Source organism: Phytophthora infestans, genomic scaffold (assembly GCF_000142945.1).
Source record: "Phytophthora infestans T30-4 supercont1.2 genomic scaffold, whole genome shotgun sequence".
In the NCBI taxonomy this organism is placed as follows: domain Eukaryota; phylum Oomycota; class Peronosporomycetes; order Peronosporales; family Peronosporaceae; genus Phytophthora; species Phytophthora infestans.
This window is the reverse complement of record NW_003303757.1, coordinates 722282-743968: the sequence shown is the minus strand read 5'-3', so window position 1 is coordinate 743968 and position 21687 is coordinate 722282. Positions and strand designations below refer to the sequence as shown.

Sequence of the window (21687 nt, the reverse complement as noted above, 5' to 3'; positions counted from 1 at the left end):
TGGCCACTCTGTCGACTAGGATTATCAGCGGATCCAAGCAACTACACAACCTCCAGCGAAGTCAGAGGTGTTGCCCCTACCTTTCGGTGGGAAATCAGCCCGTTGCCTCTACAAGACCGTGCTGAGGGCCAACACCAAACCATAATCGACTGCCATTTTCCCCAACGACCGTGTAGCTGTGGAAATTGGCATTTGTGGTAACAGGAATAGAGGTTTCGAGGCAGAGGGAGTTAACAAGTCAGCGCAGCTCAAGCCAAGGTTTTGGGTATGCCTACCCGTGAAGGTAGTGCGGACTCCAGCACCACTCAGTTTCGGTTTCTCTGCTCAAGACCAAAGCTCCCACCACACCACTCCCTAGATTTAGCTATATCTATACTACATATTTAGTATTTTAGGGAATCAGCCCGTTGCCTCTACAAGACCGTGCTGAGGGCCAACACCAAACCATAATCGACTGCCATTTTCCCCAACGACCGTGTAGCTGTGGAAATCAGCAGCAGGAAAAGTTAGTTTGCGTCCTGTACGCGTCAATGAAGATGATGGAGCATAAAGATTCTGCGTACCTGCGGGCAGACGTGGGGGGGGGAGGCAGCTGTCGGTTGGCGGGGGTCTCGGGGTCTTGCCAGGACGCGCGGGGCAGCAGTGGCGAGCGGTTCGCCTTCTCATGACGCGTGTCAGACAAATGACTGGCTTTCCCGCCTGCATTTTTAAACGGGAAATATTTAAATTACAAACATGGTCAGCCATGGGCCAAATCATGTACATGTATAGTATTGCCCCTGTCCTAAGCGAAGTTTTGTCCTAAGCGAACTTCGATTATGATCAATAACAGCGCTGTATTCATAACAGATGGCTGCCCATTAAAGGGTCTTTCCGCGAGCTAATTATAGGCAGCAGTCTGACCGGGGTTGATAAAGATGCAAAAGGAAGAGCGACAGCGTACAAATAGCCAGAGGTGTTCGACCGAAATACTATTAGCAGCTCTCACCAGCGGACCACTTTGGAATTTATGGAGGCAGGTCTTTCATGGGCGTTCGCTTAGGACAGGGGCGATGCGGTAGTGAAAAATCATGGGCTGTAGATTTGCCGGAAGAAATTCAATGTTAGGCAAACTGCATGCTCAAGTTGAGCAGTATGTGTGAATTTAGTAAAAGATATCATTAACAAAGTTTCATTTCGTAAAGACATCCGAATCAAGGGTGTGAGTTTGCCCTCACTCTCCGGGTCAATTACGCGGTACGAAGGATGATGTGCACTCCGCTGTCCGTGTCAACGACGTCGCTCAGCTCACCAACTTTGAGCGCGAAGGTGGCGTCCTCAAACGGCTTCTGCATCATGCCACGGCCAAACGGGCCGAGGTCACCGCCACGCGTGCCGCTGTTGCAGTCGCTGTACTGCGTCGCCAGCTCCTCGAACTTGGCCTGGCCCGACACGATCAGGGCGCGCAGCTCTGGATAAGAGTCGGCAACAGTCAGTCACCTGTCTGTATTATCTTGAAATTCATTTTACGCACCGAGCAGCTTGGCAATGGCTTCCTCCTTGGAGCGCGTGATGTTGTCACTCAGACGCGACGCTGCAGTAAAATTGTGTCAACCGAATACTCTTCACTATTGCAGCACCAATAAATGTACCAGGGCGACGCGATCCGCTGTGCTTGATCAGCAGGTGAGACGCTCGGACTTGCTCTGCTCAGTCGCACACACAGTGTTAGATCCCACCGAGCAGCCACGCATCCATCAGCAAAGTCGCACCAGCCATCGTTGCTAAGAGTTCAGGTTGTTGTGTTGAAGAGCAAAGGGGGCTTGATCGCAACCTGATGTGTGCTACACATTAATATAATGTAAAAAACACCACATCAATCACCCACAATCGTATTTGACGTGCATTCTCGAAGCAGCAATCCGAGCCGCACAACGGAGCTAAGTGCGCATTCTCGATGTGGACGCAGGACTTCGTGCGGGTGCTGCAAGGCGTCAGCAAAGTCGCAGAGCAGGTGGCGCGCACACAGGGGCCTGATGTCGCTGCCAAGAGCGCTCAATTGTCCAAACACGCGACAGAGTTGGCTCGGTTAGTGCCTTATTTCCTCAACGGAGAGGGCGCTACGCCTCCACCGGCTTCTCAGCCAGTACAGACGCAGTCCACTGCAGTATCTCCGACAACACAGACGAAGACTGAGACACAGGACAAAGCTCCGGTGCTTAAGCAGCAAATTGAGGCGACTAGAGAGACGCCTAAGACCCCGGAGGTGAAGATCCAGACGGAACCTTTAAAGGTAGACAAGATCGCGTTGCCAGAGGTGGAAAAAAGTGCTTCTGAGCCTTTGAAAAACGAGATACCTCCTGTTGTGGACGAAGAGCCGCCTAGGAAGGTGTGGGAGGAGAAACACGTGCCGTCGTCCCCGTTGTCTCGTATCTTGGGCTTTGGTGGTCTTGCAGCTAGGCTGGCAGTGGGTACAGCGACAGAAATTGTACGTAGTGGAGGCAGAAATGGTACCTACAATGCACTGGTGTCCGATGCCAATGCCGAGAAGCTGGCCGAGACGCTGTGCACTATGCGAGGAGCGGCTTTGAAGCTCGGACAGATGCTGAGCATCCAGGACGAAGCCATGATCCCGTCCAAGCTGGCAGTGGCACTAGATCGAGTCCGTGAAAAGTAAGTTGCAAGGCTTCCTAGTGTTATTCTTTTGTAGTTGCTGATTTATTGCCTTTGCTCTAGTGCCCACGTGATGCCTAAAGACCAGCTGCATCAGCAACTCAAGACCGAACTGGGTGACGACTGGCGCGATAACTTCCAGGAATTCGACGACGTTCCCATCGCCGCTGCGTCTATCGGACAGGTTCACCGCGCTACGCTGCTGAATGGCGATCGTGTGGCGATCAAGATCCAGTATCCAGGTGTAGCCGAGTCAATTGGCAGCGACCTGCTCAACCTCAAGAGACTGGTGACATACACCAACATCCTGCCGCGTGGACTGTACATCGACGAGATCATCCGTGTGGGCAAGGAGGAACTCACAGCCGAGTGCGACTACATTGCTGAAGCAGACAACCAGGAGCGTTTCAAGCAACTTATCGAGCAAAACGGCATGGGGGAGAAGTACGTGGTGCCACGAGTGTACCGTGAGCTATCCACAGCACGTATCCTGACGACGCAGTTGATCTCGGGCGTTGCAGTCGACAAGGCCGTGCATCTCTCTCAGGACGTTCGTGACAGTATCGCTCGTCGTATCCTCGAGCTCACGATCCACGAGCTTTTTAACTGGCGCTTCATGCAGACAGACCCGAACTGGAGTAACTTCATGTACAACGCATCCACCGACACGATTGGATTGGTGGATTTCGGCGCTGCTCGTGAGTATCCGAAGTCGTTTGTGGACGATTACTTCAACATCGTGTGGGCTGCAGCGAATGAGGACGAGAAAACGATGGTCGACTACTCTATTAAGATGCATTTCCTCACTGGCGACGAGTCTCCAGCCATGATGCGTGCCCACGTTGCAGCTGGAATGGTAGTCGGTGAGCCTTTCAGGTCTCATGAACCGTTTGACTTCCAGAAGAGCAAGCTGACCACCAGACTGGGACAACACACGGAGGTTTTCATGCATGGTCGCTTGACACCGCCCCCACAGGAAGTCTATTCTCTCCACCGAAAGCTTGCTGGCGCTTTCCTGATGTGTATCAAGCTACGTGCGGTGGTTCCATGTCGTGATGTGCTTGAAGACGTGCAGCGACAATATTACGCATAACTGGGAGATCTACAGGAGCTTGAAGGTCTACAGGCAGCAAACAAGAGATAAAGTCTGGACAATTGGGGCTGCTTAAATCAATATCTTTAGACAGAACGCAGCGAGGAGTTCGTGATCACACAACTCTTGAGTTTTGAGAAAGGCTGGAGGTAAAGTCCTACTTACTTTTCCTGTGATACAGGAGAGAAGGGCGATCAGTTCACAGGCTACGAGAGACTTCAAGCCCAGGATGTTCCTGGCGCAAATCCGCTTGAGAGCCGAAGAGAAACTGGAACATCAGGAGGGTATCCTCCGCCTCATCGGTGTAAGTCGTGGCTCCTTTTGCTAGCGGATGTGAGATCTAACAAACTTTGCTTGAGAAAGGGAGACTCGCTCACGCCGTCGAGGGCTTGGATGGATGAAATAGCACAGCAAGCGGAGGAACCAGAAGAATCAGAGCGAACAAAGCAACAGGTTTGGCATTCATGAACTCCAAGGTTTTATCACACTGAACAGTTGTGCTGCAGCCACAGCCAGAGGACGAGAACAGTGTCAGCGATGAGCCAGATCCAGTTGCTGAGGATCCACTTGCGCGGTACCGGACGATGCTCAAAGTTGGGGTCCCTCTACCTGCTGTTGAACGGCAAATGCGCAAGAACGGCATCAACCCCGCAGCGTTGAACGGCTCCGTTCTGGAAGAAAGTCCCGAGGTCGAAGCAACTGCTACAATGGCGACCACAGAGCGTCGTAAATGGCATTGGAACGAAGTCGCAGCAGCAGATCGAGCTCCACCTCCGCCGAACGGGTCCGTCTGGACTCGAGACGACGAGGAAGACGCCCATCAACGCGTCACTGCGTTGTCACAAGCTCGCATCCAAGAACTTTTCGTGCGAGAGATTGGCAGATCTGTCGAAGGCGACGAACGCGACTCGTTGGTGTCGATGACGAGTGAAACGGAAGTGGCCTTAATAGCTCAGCGTCCTTCCTGGTCTGTGAAGACTGAGAAGATCCAAGTGATGAAAGGAACTAAAGGCACAAACCTCGAGTTTGTGGTAAGCCGACTCAAGTTTCCCTTCGCGAAGGTGGCTCAAGACGTGAACATCCTGACGGCGATGTACCTACAAGACACGGACATCAAGACGATTCTGGCCATGTGGCCCAGCGTGGCCGAACAAGTCCTCCTCGATGAATACGCGGGAGATTTCAACGAACTGGGGCGTGTAAGTGATCAGGAATGGCATTATTAGGACTCTGGCGTCTTCTCACTGGTGTCTGGATGTGTGTATGCTTCAGTGCGAGCAGTTTTTAGTGAAGATCCGCTCGATTCCCATGGCAAAGGAGAAGCTTCAATGTCTTCTGTTGAAACTGGAGCTTCAATCTCGTGCTGAAGACCTCAAGTACGCTGCATTCTCTTCCAGTTTAAACACTAAAAAACTGACGAGTTTGTGCTCTTTGTAGACAATTGATGGAACTCGTGACTCGGGCGTTGAATCAAATCTGCTCGAGTTCCAAATTCGGCGAAGTGATTCGACTTCTTCGAGACTTTGGTAACCTGGCCAATGAGGAGTTTGTGGCGAATTACCGAGCAAGATTCTCGCTGGAATCGCTGCTCAACTTGAGTCACACGAAGGCATTCGACAAAAAGACCACCATCTTCGACGCCTTCTTGTATCTGCTCCGGGTACGATCTTCAAATTTGTGATGAAGCATACGTAATTCAAACGTGCACTAATGTGATTTTGTTTTGCAGACTGAGAAGGATGGAAACTTGGCAAATTTCTACGATGAAATCCACCTGGTCATGCAGTGCAAGGGCGTGTCTGTGGGCGGTCTAACCGTCGAGTTGGGCCAGCTTCGCGAGGGCCACCAGCTTGTAAAGTCGGTCGCAATAGCAAGCAGCAAGTCCTCAGACAAGGACGCAAAGCTCGCACACGACGCTTTCAATCAATTCGCTGATGAAATCGACGACAAGTTGCGCGGTGTGCACGAAAGTTTCGACAAAATGGAAGAGAGTGTAAGCTGTCGCACTGGTTTGCTTGATCTTGAGCTGAAAAAACTCAACTGTTTACCTGATTATTAGCACCGTAAGTTTGTGTCGTGGTTCGAGGAGAATCCAAACGTGCAGCTGGACCAGCATCTCAAGGCGATCGCCCAGTTTGCGTCTGACGTCAAAGACAGATTTGCAGTACTCAACTTTTGTCTTTAGTGTTGCGACGGTACCTCTCAAACGATCCCAAATGCACTGTAGCATCGTATACGTTGACAAGAGCTGCACTATTATTAATAGTAGCGTCAGAAACGGTTACCGTGGGTACCGTCAAGCAAATGTCCAACACAGTAGTTGCGTGGTCTAAAATTCGGCGTTATATTACTGTTGCCGCTAGCTGATGGTAGTGGGGCAATTATGATACAGGACGTGGCGACCTGACGTCCATAACTTAAAGAGTGTCTACTGCTGTTGATGCTGCTTAGAGTCCGATCATAGAGGCGTTCTTGCAGATGAAGAGCATGAAGCGGTTACGGCACTCACGGAGCTGATCCTGCATGTCGACGAGCGCAAAGTGGTCGTAGTGCACCCGGCACAGATACTGCATCATAGCGAGCATTTGCTGGCACATATCGCGGATCTGCGGGACAGTAAGCGGTTCTGGGGAGGTCATGAGCTCTCCGATCTGCTCCAGCGCGGTCGAAAAACTGCGTACAGGTGCGTCGTCGCAGCTGAGATCGCGGCACAGATCTACTGCCACAAAGAGCAGCAGCTCCAGCTCCTCACGTAATAAAGTGGCCTCCTCCAGTACCATTTCGTACTCGAGTTCGGTCCACTCGCAACGCGCGCGCTTTTCCCTGCAGTCGTCACTCAGAACGATCTTGCGCTTGCGACTGGCGGAGACCTGAGGCGGCAGCGACTGGCGCTTGTCGACAAGCAACATATTGCGGGCGTTGAAGGCGAACGGTTGAAAAATGATGGCGACCGGCGACCGAAGCGCTGGGACTAATACTCTGTGAAATGTGTAATTAGCGGGAGTGGCAGCTTAGACTTGCACTCGACGAGGCACTTTGGTAAATGAGCCAACTGAACTGCTTCAAACAAACAGGTGATGGGCGCGATAAAATATTTGGAACCGGATGGCGTGAAAAAATTGGGGTTGGCGACAATAAACGTTTTTCACTTTTTCCAGAGCCTTTTGCCAATGCTGGATTCATCTGACCTCCCCACATGGGCGAAAAAAGTTTGTTGGTGAGAAAGATGTCTCCAGGAGACATCTCTTTCGCCAAACTTTTTCAATTATTGATACCAGCAAGAGTATCGCACCGGGAAAGCCTTATATTTTTTCTCAAAACAGAATCCTTTCAAATTATAATAATTAATTTGATTTCCTGCAACTTGCGTGGCGTTCCCCTTGACCTCCACGCCCGGTGTTGCAAGCAGTACGGCCCGAAGCCACCTCCCTTTCAGACGATCAAGAAGGACAACGCTGAAATATCTATGGAAATATCGACACGGCAATTCATCTAATTGTCTCCACAATTGTGCGTCTCAATCCAGCCGATAATATTAATAATAGCAGATTTTGACTGGTTTGGTTCGTCAGAAAATTCGACCCGTTGTTTTTTGGTATCAGAATCAAAGACGTCGAGGACGGATTAGAGTCAACGAGCCTCGCTTTGCGGTGCCGCTGGTGGAGCGGTCGACCATTCCGTTCTGCACCATCGCATGGCTGCTGAGGAGTTGCTCTCAGCTGTCATGCGATGGGGTTCCGCCCTTGCCAACGTAGCGCGGCGTGCAGGACGAAGTACGGTACAAGCGCTGCACCGGTACTGGACACTCTGTCCAGTGGACAGTGTCGTTCGAAATAGAGTGGTCGCTGACGACTCGAGGAAACGATCTTTGAAATTTTAGTTGAAGCGACAGAACCGGCTACAGACTCAAGTAGTCGGAACATGGCTACACTCTTCGGGATGTGCTTTCCTTGTTGCACGCAGTCCAAAATAAGACTTCGAAGTATTACTCTATTCTCATCACGTAGCGCACCCAGCCAGGTCGGAGTCCACAGCAGTGACCTCGCTTGCAGTGTCGTGGAGCCCTATCATCTCCTTCTGGTTGGCGTTTACTCCTTGAAATTTTCGTGGAGCTCCTTAGCTTCTGCGAGCCTTCCCATAAGCAGGTTCGTCCTAAAGAGTTAACCGCCAAGTCCATGCGTAGCTTGTAGCCACTGGCTGCGTGTGCAACCGGTGCCGAAAACATTGCAGAAAAAATAACGAAGTCGCTCGACAACACACTCGCAGGCACGAGTCGTGTTACATAACTGATACAACCAATGCCCCACCGAAATGGTATCCACAATACCACTATAAAAAAATAAAACACACACAGTAATGTAAGCGCTGTAGGTACCGGTACCGTTCATCGCTTGCCACTTGGCGATGGTATTGTACTGTAGTAGCAAGTATCCCGGACAGAATTACTAGTACATGAACAATTGCCAAGTTGGCGTACGCTCAGTTCAAGTTGTTGGCTCGCAACCAGAAATCGCAAACTGTACGTAAAGCTGCGTGAAGGTTGTGCCTTTCTGTTTGCGAGGCTCCAAAATAAATGTAAGATTGTCCAGCCATCACAATCTAAGCATCCGCCCCCACCGAACTCTATCCATCCAATCTAGTTGCGCGATCCCTTCTTGCCCTTCTTGACTTTCCTAGTAGCAAGCGGTCTTCCCTGCATCAACATATCCAGCGCCCTACGATTCACACACTCGCCTGTGGAGGTGTCCAATTGCAGTCTTCGACCACCCAACGCAAAACTGTAGGCATCCTGCCCGTCATGCCCCAGCAGCTTAAAGTCTGCAATTAAGGCCAAAATTCAGCTCCACAAAACCCCTTAACATTCTTTGTAAATTTACCTTGAGGCGAAGCTGTCAGCACTTGCTTCACGCCGACGCTTAAGACCGACACGCGCACGAACTCGTCGGGATCTCCCATCTTTCGACACGTCACAATATCTGTCACCACCTTGTCACACAGTCGTTTGGCGCCGAAAAACGCAGTGGCTGATGCACTGCAAATGGCCCCACTCGTAGCCAGCACCTCGATCATGTTGGCGCTGGCGTCTGCCTGGTACACGAGGCTGCCCGACAGTAGCAATGCGCAGTACATCTGGAAGCGGCTACCGGTCCCCATCCAGCGCATCATGTCTCCACCGCAATTCTGCACGATAGGCGTTTCATGTACCTTCGATCTGTTCACAGGCACTTGAATCTGGGGCTTTCCAGCGAAGCCACGTGCCAGCGGAGACGCCAGCGTAGCTGCTCGTCGAGACAGCATTTTGATGTGTGTGGCTACCGGTATTGCGATTATGCTCAAAACATTAAGTTTACTTAAACCTTACTTAGTTGATGTGATTCACACATAATCACATTTCTTGTGACACTTCCGATTCACGTCATGGCAGACTGGGCCTCATCGCTGGGTGTGCGCTTCAAGTCCTCGCGGTTTCCGTGGCTGTTGCTACTCTGGTGGACGCAGACAATATTGTGGCTTCGTCGCTGGCTGAAGATCTGGGTGCATCGGCCTCTCATGCGGCTCGGTATTGGCTCAGAAGACGATGAAGAGGTCGAGCATGAAGCAAACTTGACTCAATCGGACGACCAGCAGCAATCAGACGCTGCTCTTCCCTGCGGACTTGTCAATAGTGGCAATTTGTGCTTCGTGAGCGCCATATTACAATGTCTCGCCGCAGTACCTGGCTTCTTGGACGGTGTGGACCGTGCCCTGCGTATGCGGACACAACTTCACATGGTACAGCAAGCAGACGACGTGCAAACGCAGAAGTTACTGGTGGCCGAGACGCTTGTGAGTCTTCTGAGAGGTATCTCGCCCATTCGTGAGGCGCTGGAATCTGAAGTTGAAGCAGAAGCTAGACAAGAGCGACATAGACACAATAGAGACGACAACCTGCAGAAGATGAGAAGCTTCAGGTCGGCCGCCAGTCGTTGCACCTTCTTATTGTCCAGTGCTGCCTCGAGACAGGAGCAGCAAGATGCCGAAGAGTTCCTGACGTTCCTATTGGAGCTATTACACGGTCTACTACGTGCACCAGCGCAGCCTGTGCGGTCTAATGAAGAAGAACGGCAGCATTTTCTGCGAATCGAGAAGCTGTTGCTAAAGAAACTTCGGAGCTACAACCCAAATGACCCCAGATCGTATATGCAGGCTGTGGGTGAGTGGAATTGCGTATCATGGCTGTGAAAATTGCTTCTAATTCGTGTTTTTTTTAGCCAATCTTGGGGAAGTGCGATGGAATTATTCCTTACGAAAAAACTCGTCGGTTATTACCGATCTGTTTTCTGGCCAAACTGTGCGTGGCTCCCAATGTTGCAGCTGTGCGACGCTCTCGTGTCTTCACGAAGAACAACGGTATGTATACGTGCCTGTCGAGTAGAAAACAAACCTCGTGCTAATCTGCTGCTGCATACAGGGTTATTTCACTTCCAATCGCCGCTGGGAAAGGTGACCAAACGTTGGCGGAATGTCTGGAGCATTTTCGGCATCCTGAGCAGCTCACGGGCGAGAATCGCGTCTTCTGCGACGGCTTCTGTAAGACCAAGACTACGCGTCTCACACAAATTCTGCTGCAACGTGTGTCTCCTGTGCTGGTGCTTCGGCTGCAACGACTTAAGCACACGTCAGTGAGAGGGCATGCTGAAAAAGTGGACACTCCAGTGAGTTTTCCGTGTGGGAGGGACGAGCTGCTGGACATCACGATGAACGCCTTCTTCCGAGACGATGAGAGGGGTGATAAGTTTGAGTTGGTCGCTGTGTGTGCTCATCTAGGGGGGTCACATGACTCTGGCCACTACGTTGCTTACGTGAGGCATCGCGACTCGAGGCGAGACGGTGATAGTTGGCTTCGAATTGATGACGAAGTGGTCTCTGTGATAGAGGAATCCAAGCTTCGAAGCGAGACGAGGACCACTGCGTATTTACTCTTCTACTCTCAAGTGTCGAGGTGAGTAAAACGAATTCAATAGACACTGTTGCCGCTATTGTATTCACTTGATGCGAGTTGGGAAAGTTGTCCGAGTACGTGCACAATGGTCTTGAGGTTGCAACAAGAAACTGAAAACAGCTACAGTAGAGCACTAACGAAAGAAGAATTCTCTGACAACGTGAGGAAGGATCCCAATGGGGTGAACCGCGGGTGTTATTTCGGTGACCTCGGAGTTTTAAGCGACTTTGCGAGCTGTACCAACAACTCTGGCGCTAGAATGACTTCTGAGAACTAGCCACGAGTTGGATCAGTCTTACACTGCGGCCAGCGGACGACACCTGGCATACACCCAGGGTAGCCAACGCTACGGCATGCAGGCCAGTTACTGGTGCCAGGACGACAATCAGCGCTCGTATCGCTGTCTTCAACGGCTTCGTGGTCGTCCGGATCGCTACCATCAGTGCCTGAAGCGCTAGCGTTGGCGTCACCGTCTTCCTCGTTCAGCAAGTGCGGCAGCTGGGCAGTAGCCTCCACTGGGTGCTGACGCTCTACAAGAACAAGTTCTTTCATCAATATCCACAACTCCGTTAACAAGACGCATGAACTTAGGTACCTTGCTCAGCAGTGAGCCCATTCACACCAGGCTCCACCCATAGTAAGACCACAGCAACCGCAGCTAATCCTAACAGCATTTTCACGTGCATGGTTTCCTTGTTTTGCTCGCCGTAACTTGAGAAATGAAAGTCCAAAGTGTCGAGTAGTTCCGGAACTTTTTGAGAAAGCTTCAAGTTGTCAAAAAGAAAGAAGTAGTGCGAGAACCCCATTCCATTTCTGATATCAAGCTTATATAAACAACCAGGCAAACAGAGATCTACGACGCCGACGTGTAGAAGTGGAACTGGTGGTAGTAGTCGAGTACAGCCCTCGTACCGAAGCGGAACAACTTGCCCACGCCAGGTACGTAGTCCAAGACATCCGCAGCCTGTGCATAGCATAAGTGGTGAGCCTATCGACGCAACAGTGATTAAAACACTCAAAAGTCCTACCTTTCCAGTCGCGGGCTTGGTGACGGTCGCGTACACGGGGTCGCGGAGCAAGTAAAGAAGTAGAGCCATCTGTCGTATTCAGACCGAGTAACAAACGCACTTGGTGAGTAGAACATCACCCCGCAACTGTTTGACTCGATGAACAAACCTTGCGAGCTGCAATCTCATCTTTAGCCTTGTCGCCAGCGTCATGCTTTAATGATTCCACCGGTTCCACAGCAGCAGCAGACAGCGCCAATCTACGATTGTAAAAGCAACAATATCAGACCATCGATTGTGGACAGCACGTCATTCATTCCGCACGTACCCAGAGAGTTCCACGAGGAGCGATACTACAACGGGAGTCCACGATGTCGCTGGTCGGCGGCGACGAAGTAGTGCGTACACAACAGGTCGCAAGATGTGACAGGCTTCTCCTGCCACAAGAAAGTCCTCACGCGAGCCCTCTGCGACTTCGATCGTCGCATTCTGATTCCGAACAGCAAAGATTGTCAATCATCTCAGCACCTGGTACCAGATTTTGACCTTCCACTCACCTCAAACGTCATCTTATTAGGTTCGTCGATCTTTTTCACTTGTGACTCCGGCTCGGACACTTCAGCTACATCCCCCAATAACATGTACAAGTCAGCCCCAGCACTTCCTGCTCGTTACTGTCCGCAGCATCTCACCCTTGCCAAAAGTTTTGCCTGTACGAGCACCAGGCTGTTTAGGCTTTTTGAAACGGGATAACGCCGACGGTCGAGGCGCAGATTCCACCCCTTTGTACTGATCGTATATCACACAGCGCTGTAAGCTTCAAACTATCACTGAAGTTTATATCAACAGCTCACCTTGCCACCACGCATTAGCATAGCGCGACGTTGTTGAGCCAGTAGAACGAGACGCAACACGCTCTTGACGATCTCCACCCACACAATGAGACGCCATTTGCCCGCGTCTCCACCGACTCGACGAGCTACGACTTCTGCCAGCACTTGTACGTGCGAAATAAGCGACAACGGCACACGAACTAGCCGCGTTAACCTGTACACATCGTCAGCATCCACCTATTCAGCAGCTATGAAGATAGGATGACGTACTTGTGATAGTTTGTCGGCGGCTCCGTCTCTTTGTTGTCTTTCTTCCACAGCACGTAGTCGTGGTACAGATGCAGCAGCCCCACCAGGGAATAGCCAAATTGCGTCGCCACCTCCGGCTCCATCAAACGCTTTGGTACGAGCTGTGGTGCTACGTATAGCGTCGTCTCCACATTGCGGGCCAGACCAGAGTGGCTGCCCACCCACGCTTCGTAAGCCGCGAGGAAAGACGCCATCTCGGAAGCTGCAGAGACAGAGGAGGGGGCGACGACCCGCGTAGAGGTCGTCGTGGTTCTGGTAGCCGTTTTGGTGGTCTTGGCGTCGCCATCCACGACCACGTCCGCCTCCACCGTCGACGTCTTGTTCTCGTCCGCCATGTTGAACGTTTGGAGGATGACTGAGTAAATCACACTTTCAGCTTGTAAACTTATAGCTTTCAACCTAAATATTTCAGCCAATCAGTATCTGGAATATTGGTTTCAACGATGACTGACTGGGCAGTTGCGACGGTAGTGGTGACGCCGGACCCTGAGGCGACCTACGCGCTGGTACTTGATGCTCAGCACGCCACGCTCCTGCAGCAACAATACCGCATATATGGCTCATCAGAAGGTCTCATGACACCTGCATCTGCGGTATCTCAGCGGCTGCGCTTGACACTGGAAGAGATGGCAGTGGGTATTTCAAAAGGGTTTCTTCGTTTAGAAGCAGCAACAACAAGATCCGATGGAGGAAGCTTAAAGGACGAGGAAGGACTGGCACTTGTGGAGGAGATCAAGCACGAATTGGTTGAAGGTGCACGGCTTGGAGAAGTATCTGTCGACGCCAAGTGGCGATTATGTAAGGTCCATTGCCTTTCATGTGTAGGATTAGGTTCATGATCTAACAGGTTTCCTGCAGCACCTCGGCGTCACGATCGGCTACAGGTTTTTCGAGATCTTTGGGACAAAGGGTATATTGTCACTCTCGGCTCGAAATTCGGCGCAGATTTCCTCATCTACAAAGACGACCCCAAGCATGCACATGCTGTGGCGCTGATCGTGGTTAAGGGTTACGAGGAGCCATTTTCTCGTGTGAATATCGTGAGTTTTTGTCGTGTGGCCAAAATGGTCAAGAAGCAGCTCATTTTTGCGTGTGTTCGTGCTGACGGAGAGTGCAAGAGCGGTGGTGAACGGATAAATACTAACGGCGACAGCAAAACAGAGGAGGCTGCAGATAGCGTCGTGTTCATTTCATTAACGCATGCACTGTTGGTATCACGTCAAGAAAGTGGATAATTGACTTGAACTCGTCACAGTATTTCATCCGTGGAATCCCATAGCAATGCTTACGTGCTACCACCGTCTGCTGTGGAGGAAGGGTTCTTGATATTCACCTCATTCTGTCTGGTTTTCTGGGCGATTTTAGCGAGGCAATCAGCATCAGCCGGGATCTGCGTGTTTTGGCGCAGATCTAGCGCTATGACCGTGTTATTCTGCTGCAAACCCTGCAGCAACACGTCTCCATCGCTTTCACTCATCGCGTTACTGCTCAGATCTACAGAGCGGAGTGCCGTCGGTGAATCACTGAGGATTTCAGCCAACGCCTCAGCACTTTCCGTGCCCAACATGTTGCTGCTCAAGTTCAGACTGGTCAGCGACGTATGATCCACCAGGCCTTCCAGCAACACGCGCCCCCCATCGTCGGTGAGGCGATTTAGTCGGAGATCTAGCTCCATCAGACTGGTGTTATATTTGAGACCGCGACTGAGATACCGCCCACCTTCAGCGTGTATCTGGTTATCACATAGTTTCAGTGTAGTGAGCACGCTTTCGGGGCCCAGAAGTTTGGATAGTAATCTCGCACCGTGGTTGGTAAGCTTGTTATGTGATAAATCCAGCGAGGTGATGCTGGTGTTCTTTACTAGCCCAGTCATAAGCATCCGCAGCAAATCATCATCCAGAAGATTGCTGGGCAGCCACACCGTCGTCAATGAGCACGACATCTTGATGATATGTGAGAGATTTGTTGCGTCGGAGATCTTCATCCCAAACAGCATGCGTTCATACTTCATTCCGATCTGTTTGACGCCGTAAGTCACTCGAAGTCTTGTTAAGTTGCGTAATTGGGCGCATATCTCGTTCAAGTCCAAGTGGGACAACAGTTGGTCGATCTCAAGTGTAAAGATGAACTCGCTGGAGGCCTTGACCACTGCCATTAGGTGGTCATGATCATCTACAGACGGATCAAAGTCCTCAAGAAGATCCTGTAGGTGCTTCTCTAGGAAAAGCTGCTTCCATGTAAGTCCGTGGTCGGCGATTTGGATGTTTTTCCACTGCGTTTTGCTAAGGCAGCAGCGCTTCCAGTAGTTCTCATCAGTCACATTAGGGGCCGTCACACACACGTCGAGGTCTAATGGTAGCCGAGCCATTACCTCAGGAAGGAACTGGCGTGGCACATTTTGCACTTTTGGTTGGAGACGAAAGCGGTCGGAAATGATCTTCAGACACATTAGCAGCAGAGACGGGATTGCAGTTGAGCCAGCGTTTTTGGCGTCACTATCCGCCGCTTGGGCATTCTGCACGACTCGAGCACGATACTTCTTCACCTGGTCTGACAACGCGCACACATCTGTCGTCACGCCGACGGTGGATGCTGATACCATACTGTCGGAGTCTCCGACGTCCGTAGTTGTCGTTAGCTCAAATTTGCAAACGACTCTTCCCAATTATAACTGCAGTACCTCACTAAGGCACATAAGTTGAACCCAACTTCAACGTGGGATCCAGGAGTGATGGTCGCTCGGTTTCCCTTTGATTCCGCATCCATTTTGTATTCCGCACTCTAGTGAGCAAAGCGGAAGATAAGCAGCAGAGGGAAGAGATGGAGAAAACTCGCGCAAATGAAGCAGGCAGTGTCAAGTCGAGCTTCGTGGAAGACGAGATCGGCGAGTTGCGCAAGTACATCGGTGTGTCTGGCTCGCGTGTATCCTTCTTCTGCATCTAGTGACATAACTCTTGTGGCCTAATTTCCTTGGGTAGTCGGGATGATGCACGCCGAAATGGAGCTAATGGAGAACATCAAGCTGAACGAGTGTAACGTAGCGACTGCGAACGCCCGTATCAAACACTTTAAGGTGAGTTTGAGGTTCCTGGCAGTCATGCACACAAGTGAGCTGATTCGAAGAGTTGTAAATCTCTACAGGAACTGATTGCTCAAGAACATGCACGATTCAAAACACTTTCAAGAAAGTTGGATGGAGACACCAACGAGCTCAAGAGTCTCGAGGAGGAGCAAGTCGGTAAGGGAGAGGGGATGGCTGCATCTGTTAGCAGTGCTTATCTAAATGTATGTTTGCAGTTGCTGAGGCAAAGCATTCCGAGTTCCGATGTAAGTGCTTGGTGTGCTTCTTTTTTCACTCGGTTATCTTTGGCTAATTTATGGTGTAGACGCTGTGGCCAAACGCGAGCGCGAGGTGCAAGTGCTCCGTGCTCAATTTCAGCAACAGCGCGCCGCCATGCTCAGTTTGAGGTGTCAGATCTTAGATGCTACAACAAAGCTGGACAAGCTATCGTCTACGGATGCTTTGGTGGAGAAAGAAGCACAAAATGGTACTGAAGTATCTTTGCGACAGGCAGGCTACCTGTGGATCTAAATGTTTATAATGTATTGATACAGTCACTGCCGCCTTGGGTGAATGTGCGAAGCCGACTAAACAACGCGCAAGTCGCCAGAAGATTCGCGCCAAGATCAGATATACACAGCAATTCATCGTACAAATGGGGGAGGAAACGAACCAGCTTATCGAGAAGCGAGCCAAACTTGAAGCGGAAGTACGCAAGTGCGAGCAGGAGACTCACAAGCTGCGAGAATCAATTTTCCTCAAGGAAAGGGGAACCGATGTGCTGTTCAAACGCCTGCGTGACGACACTCACCGCGTCGTCAAAGAAAACGGTATTGCCTTCGCAGTTTTACAACAACTAGCTGGTGCTAAAACGTCGACGTATGGTGTACAGGAAAGATCGAAGGCAAATTGAAGGCCAAACGCAGAAAATATCGACTCAAAACCAAGAACGAGGCAAACTCGCTCAAGCGCCGTGTCACCTTTATTACGTCTGGTATGTACCTCATACGCATTTATTTATTATTTCTGGGCGACGTAGTTGATTTTTTGTAATAAATGGACAGAGCTTGAGAGAGGTCAGATGACGAACGAGGATGCGCTGTCTAGCGTTGGCGCTTTAAGCACCCAACGTGAAGAGCTTGAACAAAGGTATGCAAGCGCTTCATGCTAATATTCATCGCTCTGCTCACTTAACGTTGTTTTACTCAGGCTAAGCGCGCAGAATGAGCAACTAGCTGCTGCTGAGGTAGTATCACTAAAATCATTTAGAGACTGGTAAGACTATGACGCTTTGCTGGCTGACTATAGGGCGCTATCACCGAGCTACAGATATCGATCGCTACATTTGGTCGAAACGAAGGGGGTTTCGGTACCAGAAGTCTTCAGGAAGAGCTGAGTGAAAAGCGTGAAAGCGTTCAAACGGCTCAAAAGAAGCTACAAGACAAGCAGGTATGTGCTGACCATCATCCATTCCTTTCATCAGCAATCTAAAATGCCTGTAGAATCTGCTCAAGCTGCTGGAAACAGACCAAACCCAAGTAAGCATCTCGTTTCTTCGACTCGACTACTGGAAGTGATGTTAATTGTGTGTTTAGCTTGATGCAACATTGAAAGACGTCGGGGATCAAATTGTCGGGACAAAGGACGCAGTGGAACGGCTAAACCACGAAATTGCTTCACTGGCAAAAGACATTAACGACCAAGAGGCGAAAACCGGAAGCTTAAGGGCATTAGTGGCTGATGCGAAGAAGAAAAGCGATGGCCTCCAGGCAGAATACCAAGAGCTGCAGCGCAAGAACAAAAATGCTGTCAAGACCAAGGCGAAACTTCGTCGCCAGAAGGACTCGTTGCTCAAACAAGAAAAAGAGTTGGTGTCGAAAGCTCAAGAAACCGAGCACTTAAGCAGAGTACTGGGTGAAGGCATCAAGGTCCGTGCACAATCTACTTGTTGGGCTCTCGTGTTTTAAGTTCCAATGCCACCTAACGATTGTGTTTGTAGTACGGAATGGACTGTGTAGAGAGACTCAACGAATCAAATGCGCTTAGCGACGACAAAGAAAAACGCATCGAGTTTGAACTTCGTCGCCAAGAACTCAGTTTGCAACAACAATGCGCACACGAAGAGTCCCAATTCCAGGCAGAAGTTGCCGCTTGGGATGAAAAGGTATGCATATCGCCCGCTAGTTGTGTCTTGTCAAAAGCGAAGCTCACACATCTACTGTGTGTGAATTCAGATCAAGCGTGTGGAGCGACAACTTCGTAGTCTCTAAGAGTTGAGGCTCATTTTTAGGGTATTTTATTTATCAGAGGTTTTCAACAAAGTCAGTCGACATCGTCATTCCCGAAACTTGATGCACCGAAATGGGAGGGGGCAGCACTTCAAGTACCCGAGAGGCACTTTCATCTCACTCTCCGATTTCTCCTGGGTAAAACATCAAGTATGAAAGTTTTATTCGTCGTTCTCGCCTCGATCTTGTCCGTGTTTACAATGGCGACGCACATTCCTGGCCATGCAACTCGACCGAACGCCAATCGTGCCCTGATGGATGGGGGCGGTCTGGGAGATGATGATATTGGCGGCGATGATATTGGTGATGCAATTCGCGACGATATCGGCAATGCTGGTGGATTGGGTGGACTGGGTGGCGCGGGTGGATTAGGTGGAATCAGCGACCTCGGTGGCGGCATTCGTGGTAAGTAGGCAATCTCAGGGTTGACATTGTTTTTATGGTTATTGACTAAGTGGTTCATGCATATGATCGCAGCTCTGCGTGGGGTAGATGATGAGCTCGAAAACGACGGCACCGCTATGAATGGTAATGACGAGGTCGTCGTTGTTGGAGGAAGAACGGTGGTCCGTGGTGGTGCTGTTGTTGCTCGGCCGGGACCTCGTCGCTGGTACTACTGAATCGCGAAATAAATGTCGCGAGCGACCGAAGCTGCTGTCCAGCTTGAGCGTGGGAATCTGTCGCAGCGTCGATGTCAATGAGGCTGTTGTGCATGTAGTATGTAGTTGACCAAAAATTTGGATGTTGGTTCCCTTGAATCCACGAAATCTCGCTGTACTCCATTCCTAACGACGCAGCCATAAGGAAGATTGAACACTTTACTGACACTAGTTTGACTACAGTTTTGACTGCAGAGCCTTATGCCTCCTAGTTGCATATGTACAGGTTATTGTCGTGACAGGTTTAGATCGTTCAAAGGTGTCGAGGAGTAGTGTAGTGACGTCAGATTTATACTCGATCCAGCTGATTGTTGGCTCAACTTTTTTGGCATACGCTTAAAAATGGTCGTAGCAAATAGAAAACCTGTAGAGCGGAATTCAGGGGCGCATTTTTATACGTTGTTTGCAGAAAACTTTAAAATATAATGTCTCGGTGTCAGCATTGTTAATTGATGATCCCAATCGCTTAAAGAGAGTTGGAGGCGCCATTCTCGGATTTTGATACACCTAGTGGTTGGAATGGGAGGGGCCAATTCTTCAAGCACGCAAGAGATACCGTTAGTATTTTCTTCCAGTCGGGTTTGTTCTCACTTTCCAATTTGTTCTGTATTCCGCAACAAGCAGCAGCCATGAAGACTTTTTCCGTCGTTCTCGCTTCGATTCTATCCGCTTTGACAATGGCGACGTACGTTCCTGTCCATGCAGCTCCACCTGTGTACTTCGGGGGACACCCCAAGTACGTCAACGCTGAAGGCCGTGTCCTAATGGATGGGGGTGGTATGGGGGGAGATGACGATATTGGCGATGATATCGGTGATGCGGGTGGAATTGGTGCTGGCGGGCTGGGCGGATTGGGCGGAATGGGTGGAATTGGCGGCGGTATGGGCGGCGTCGGTGACATGGGCGGTGCAGATGGCTTTCGTGGTAAGTAGGCAGTTTTGGGCTAACTTTCATGCTCTTTGAAATCTTGATCAAATGGTTTATCCATTTTGACTGCAGCATTGCGTGGGGTTGACGATGCGCTGGAAGACGACGGCATCGCAATGAATGGCAATGACGAGGTCGTCGTCGCGGGGGGAAGAACGGTAGTCCGTGGTGGTGCCGTTGTTGCTCGACCGGGTCCTCGTCGCTGGTACTACTGATTTGCAAACGAAATGCTACGGACGATGGCGTTGCTTGACTGTGGGAATCACAGTCACCGCCAACATTGCTTCACCGCCCATCTTTTACTTCATGAAGCTGTGCATGTAGTTCGAGTAAGCCAACTCAAAATTTGGATGTTGCTTTTTCTGAAGTTAGAAATTTCTGTTTTCACTTACTCGGAAAACGCAAGACCATCGGTACGTTTAGCCACGTTTTCTTCACAGATTCGCAATTCTACCGTATGCGAACACTATCGCGGGCGTTGTTTTTTCTTGAGTGACATGGCATTAATCAGCTGGAAAAAAGTGTTGCGACAATCTAAACTGTAAGATATTGCGTTTTTGTCTCATCAAGGAAAACACTCATTATTCCGTTCATGTGTTTCGTATAAAATCTTTTTATTCGGAAGGCCTGTTTGGGGCACGAGCAGCTAGCCATAACTCTGCAATATTAATATATCATTTGTGTTCCATTATCACTTAACGGGTTTCGAAAACAAGCAATAGTCTACTTAAATTGGTAAGCATTTTTTTCTTGATAGAGAATGCAATTCTCGAATCTCTCGTGGAATACACTTAGCCCCAGTGTCATAATCGTTGATGTTTAGCAAAAGCTGGAAGCACCATTCCCGGATTTTGATACACTACGTGGTTGGACAATGTTTCAGATACGCAAGCAGATACCGTTAGTCTCCATGGCTTTCCTTGTTCTCACTCACAAATATTTCCAGTACCCCACAGCACCCTAGCAAAGCAACAACATGAAAAAGGTCTTTTTCGTTTTCGCATCGATCCTCTTCGCCTTGACAGCGGCAACGCACCCCGTGCCTGCCGATGCCAAAAATCGTGCTCTGGCGAGTGATCCGAGCGGAAAGGGCGAGTTTAATGGGTATGGTCTTGGGTATGGGGGTGGAATCGGTGGATTGGGAGGAATCGGAGGTCTTGGCGGCGGAATCGGCGGTCTTGGCGGTGGATTGGGTGGGCTGGGTGGGCTTGGTGGACTGGGCGGGCTAGGAGGACTGGGTGGAATTGGAGGTCTTGGCGGATTGGGCGGGCTGGACGGAGTCGGTGGGCTAGCCGGAGTCGGTGGGCTAGGCGGAGTCGGTGGGCTTGGTGGCATCGGCGGTGGAGGAGGCTATCGCGGTAAGCGGGCATAGCTTGCATGTTGATGCCTTTGAGTGACTGACTCAAACGCTAACGCATTTTTGATGACAGCATTGCGCGGGGTTAGCGACGGCGCCGCCAATAATGGTCATGGCGAAGCCGTTGTCGCTGGTGGTGCGGTAGTCCGTGGTGGTGCAGTCGTAGCTCGACCGCGCCCTCGTCCTCGTGGCCCAGGGTACTGAAGAAGATACGCCACTTGGAAATCGTTCCTGCAAGTCTTTTAAGTACTATTTTGGTTTCACGCTTCTCCCGGAAGCTGACATGCATGTGAGTGAAGTAACGAAAACAACAACAAAACTATGGATGTTGCGTTCGTCTCATTTTCGCATTATACTGGCCTTGAAAACTCGTATGTGGTCGTACAGAGCGTGCAGGCGTCGGTCGATCCGACGTTTGAAAACATGCCAATAAAGTGACGCATAGTCTACTCGATCTTGAGCACCTCGATCTCGAATATCAGCGCTGAATTTGGCTGAATTGTACACATCCCACACAGT

General features: G+C 50.4%; 8 protein-coding genes across 8 annotated transcripts; 3 read left to right on the top strand and 5 right to left on the bottom strand.

Annotated features, from left to right (window-relative positions):
* Positions 1–399: 399 nt before the first annotated feature.
* On the bottom strand, positions 400–1758 carry PITG_01318 (peptidyl-prolyl cis-trans isomerase, putative; the record flags this gene model as incomplete). Its single annotated transcript, XM_002907946.1, has 6 exons — positions 400–481; positions 564–699; positions 1292–1450; positions 1514–1573; positions 1632–1685; positions 1719–1758. 6 exons carry the CDS (start codon positions 1756–1758, stop codon positions 400–402), a joined length of 531 nt encoding a protein of 176 aa, XP_002907992.1.
* Positions 1759–2015: 257 nt separating this feature from the next.
* PITG_01317 (uncharacterized protein) lies at positions 2016–5930 on the top strand (the record flags this gene model as incomplete). Its single annotated transcript, XM_002907945.1, has 9 exons — positions 2016–2067; positions 2148–2652; positions 2716–3515; positions 3927–4049; positions 4241–4944; positions 5018–5121; positions 5183–5405; positions 5475–5738; positions 5805–5930. 9 exons carry the CDS (start codon positions 2016–2018, stop codon positions 5928–5930), a joined length of 2901 nt encoding a protein of 966 aa, XP_002907991.1.
* A 135-nt stretch (positions 5931–6065) lies between these two features.
* On the bottom strand, positions 6066–6773 carry PITG_01316 (uncharacterized protein; the record flags this gene model as incomplete). Its single annotated transcript, XM_002907944.1, has 1 exon — positions 6066–6773. One exon carries the CDS (start codon positions 6652–6654, stop codon positions 6193–6195), a length of 462 nt encoding a protein of 153 aa, XP_002907990.1.
* A 1608-nt stretch (positions 6774–8381) lies between these two features.
* On the bottom strand, positions 8382–8908 carry PITG_01315 (uncharacterized protein; the record flags this gene model as incomplete). The annotated part of the gene is made up of 2 exons (XM_002907943.1): positions 8382–8563; positions 8623–8908. The coding sequence occupies 2 exons, from the start codon at positions 8906–8908 to the stop codon at positions 8382–8384; spliced, it is 468 nt and encodes a 155-aa protein (XP_002907989.1).
* A 255-nt stretch (positions 8909–9163) lies between these two features.
* Positions 9164–10731, top strand: PITG_01314 (ubiquitin-specific protease, putative; the record flags this gene model as incomplete). The annotated part of the gene is made up of 4 exons (XM_002907942.1): positions 9164–9602; positions 9666–9938; positions 9997–10135; positions 10197–10731. 4 exons carry the CDS (start codon positions 9164–9166, stop codon positions 10729–10731), a joined length of 1386 nt encoding a protein of 461 aa, XP_002907988.1.
* Positions 10732–11580: 849 nt separating this feature from the next.
* On the bottom strand, positions 11581–13222 carry PITG_01313 (uncharacterized protein; the record flags this gene model as incomplete). The annotated part of the gene is made up of 8 exons (XM_002907941.1): positions 11581–11691; positions 11756–11824; positions 11904–11994; positions 12063–12223; positions 12292–12356; positions 12427–12523; positions 12589–12781; positions 12838–13222. 8 exons carry the CDS (start codon positions 13209–13211, stop codon positions 11581–11583), a joined length of 1161 nt encoding a protein of 386 aa, XP_002907987.1.
* Positions 13223–14049: 827 nt separating this feature from the next.
* Positions 14050–15532, bottom strand: PITG_01312 (uncharacterized protein; the record flags this gene model as incomplete). The annotated part of the gene is made up of 1 exon (XM_002907940.1): positions 14050–15532. The coding sequence occupies one exon, from the start codon at positions 15476–15478 to the stop codon at positions 14162–14164; it is 1317 nt and encodes a 438-aa protein (XP_002907986.1).
* A 327-nt stretch (positions 15533–15859) lies between these two features.
* PITG_01311 (uncharacterized protein) lies at positions 15860–17108 on the top strand (the record flags this gene model as incomplete). The annotated part of the gene is made up of 7 exons (XM_002907939.1): positions 15860–15949; positions 16018–16114; positions 16174–16203; positions 16263–16424; positions 16492–16767; positions 16830–16931; positions 17002–17108. 7 exons carry the CDS (start codon positions 15860–15862, stop codon positions 17106–17108), a joined length of 864 nt encoding a protein of 287 aa, XP_002907985.1.
* Between the last annotated feature and the right edge of the window lie 4579 nt (positions 17109–21687).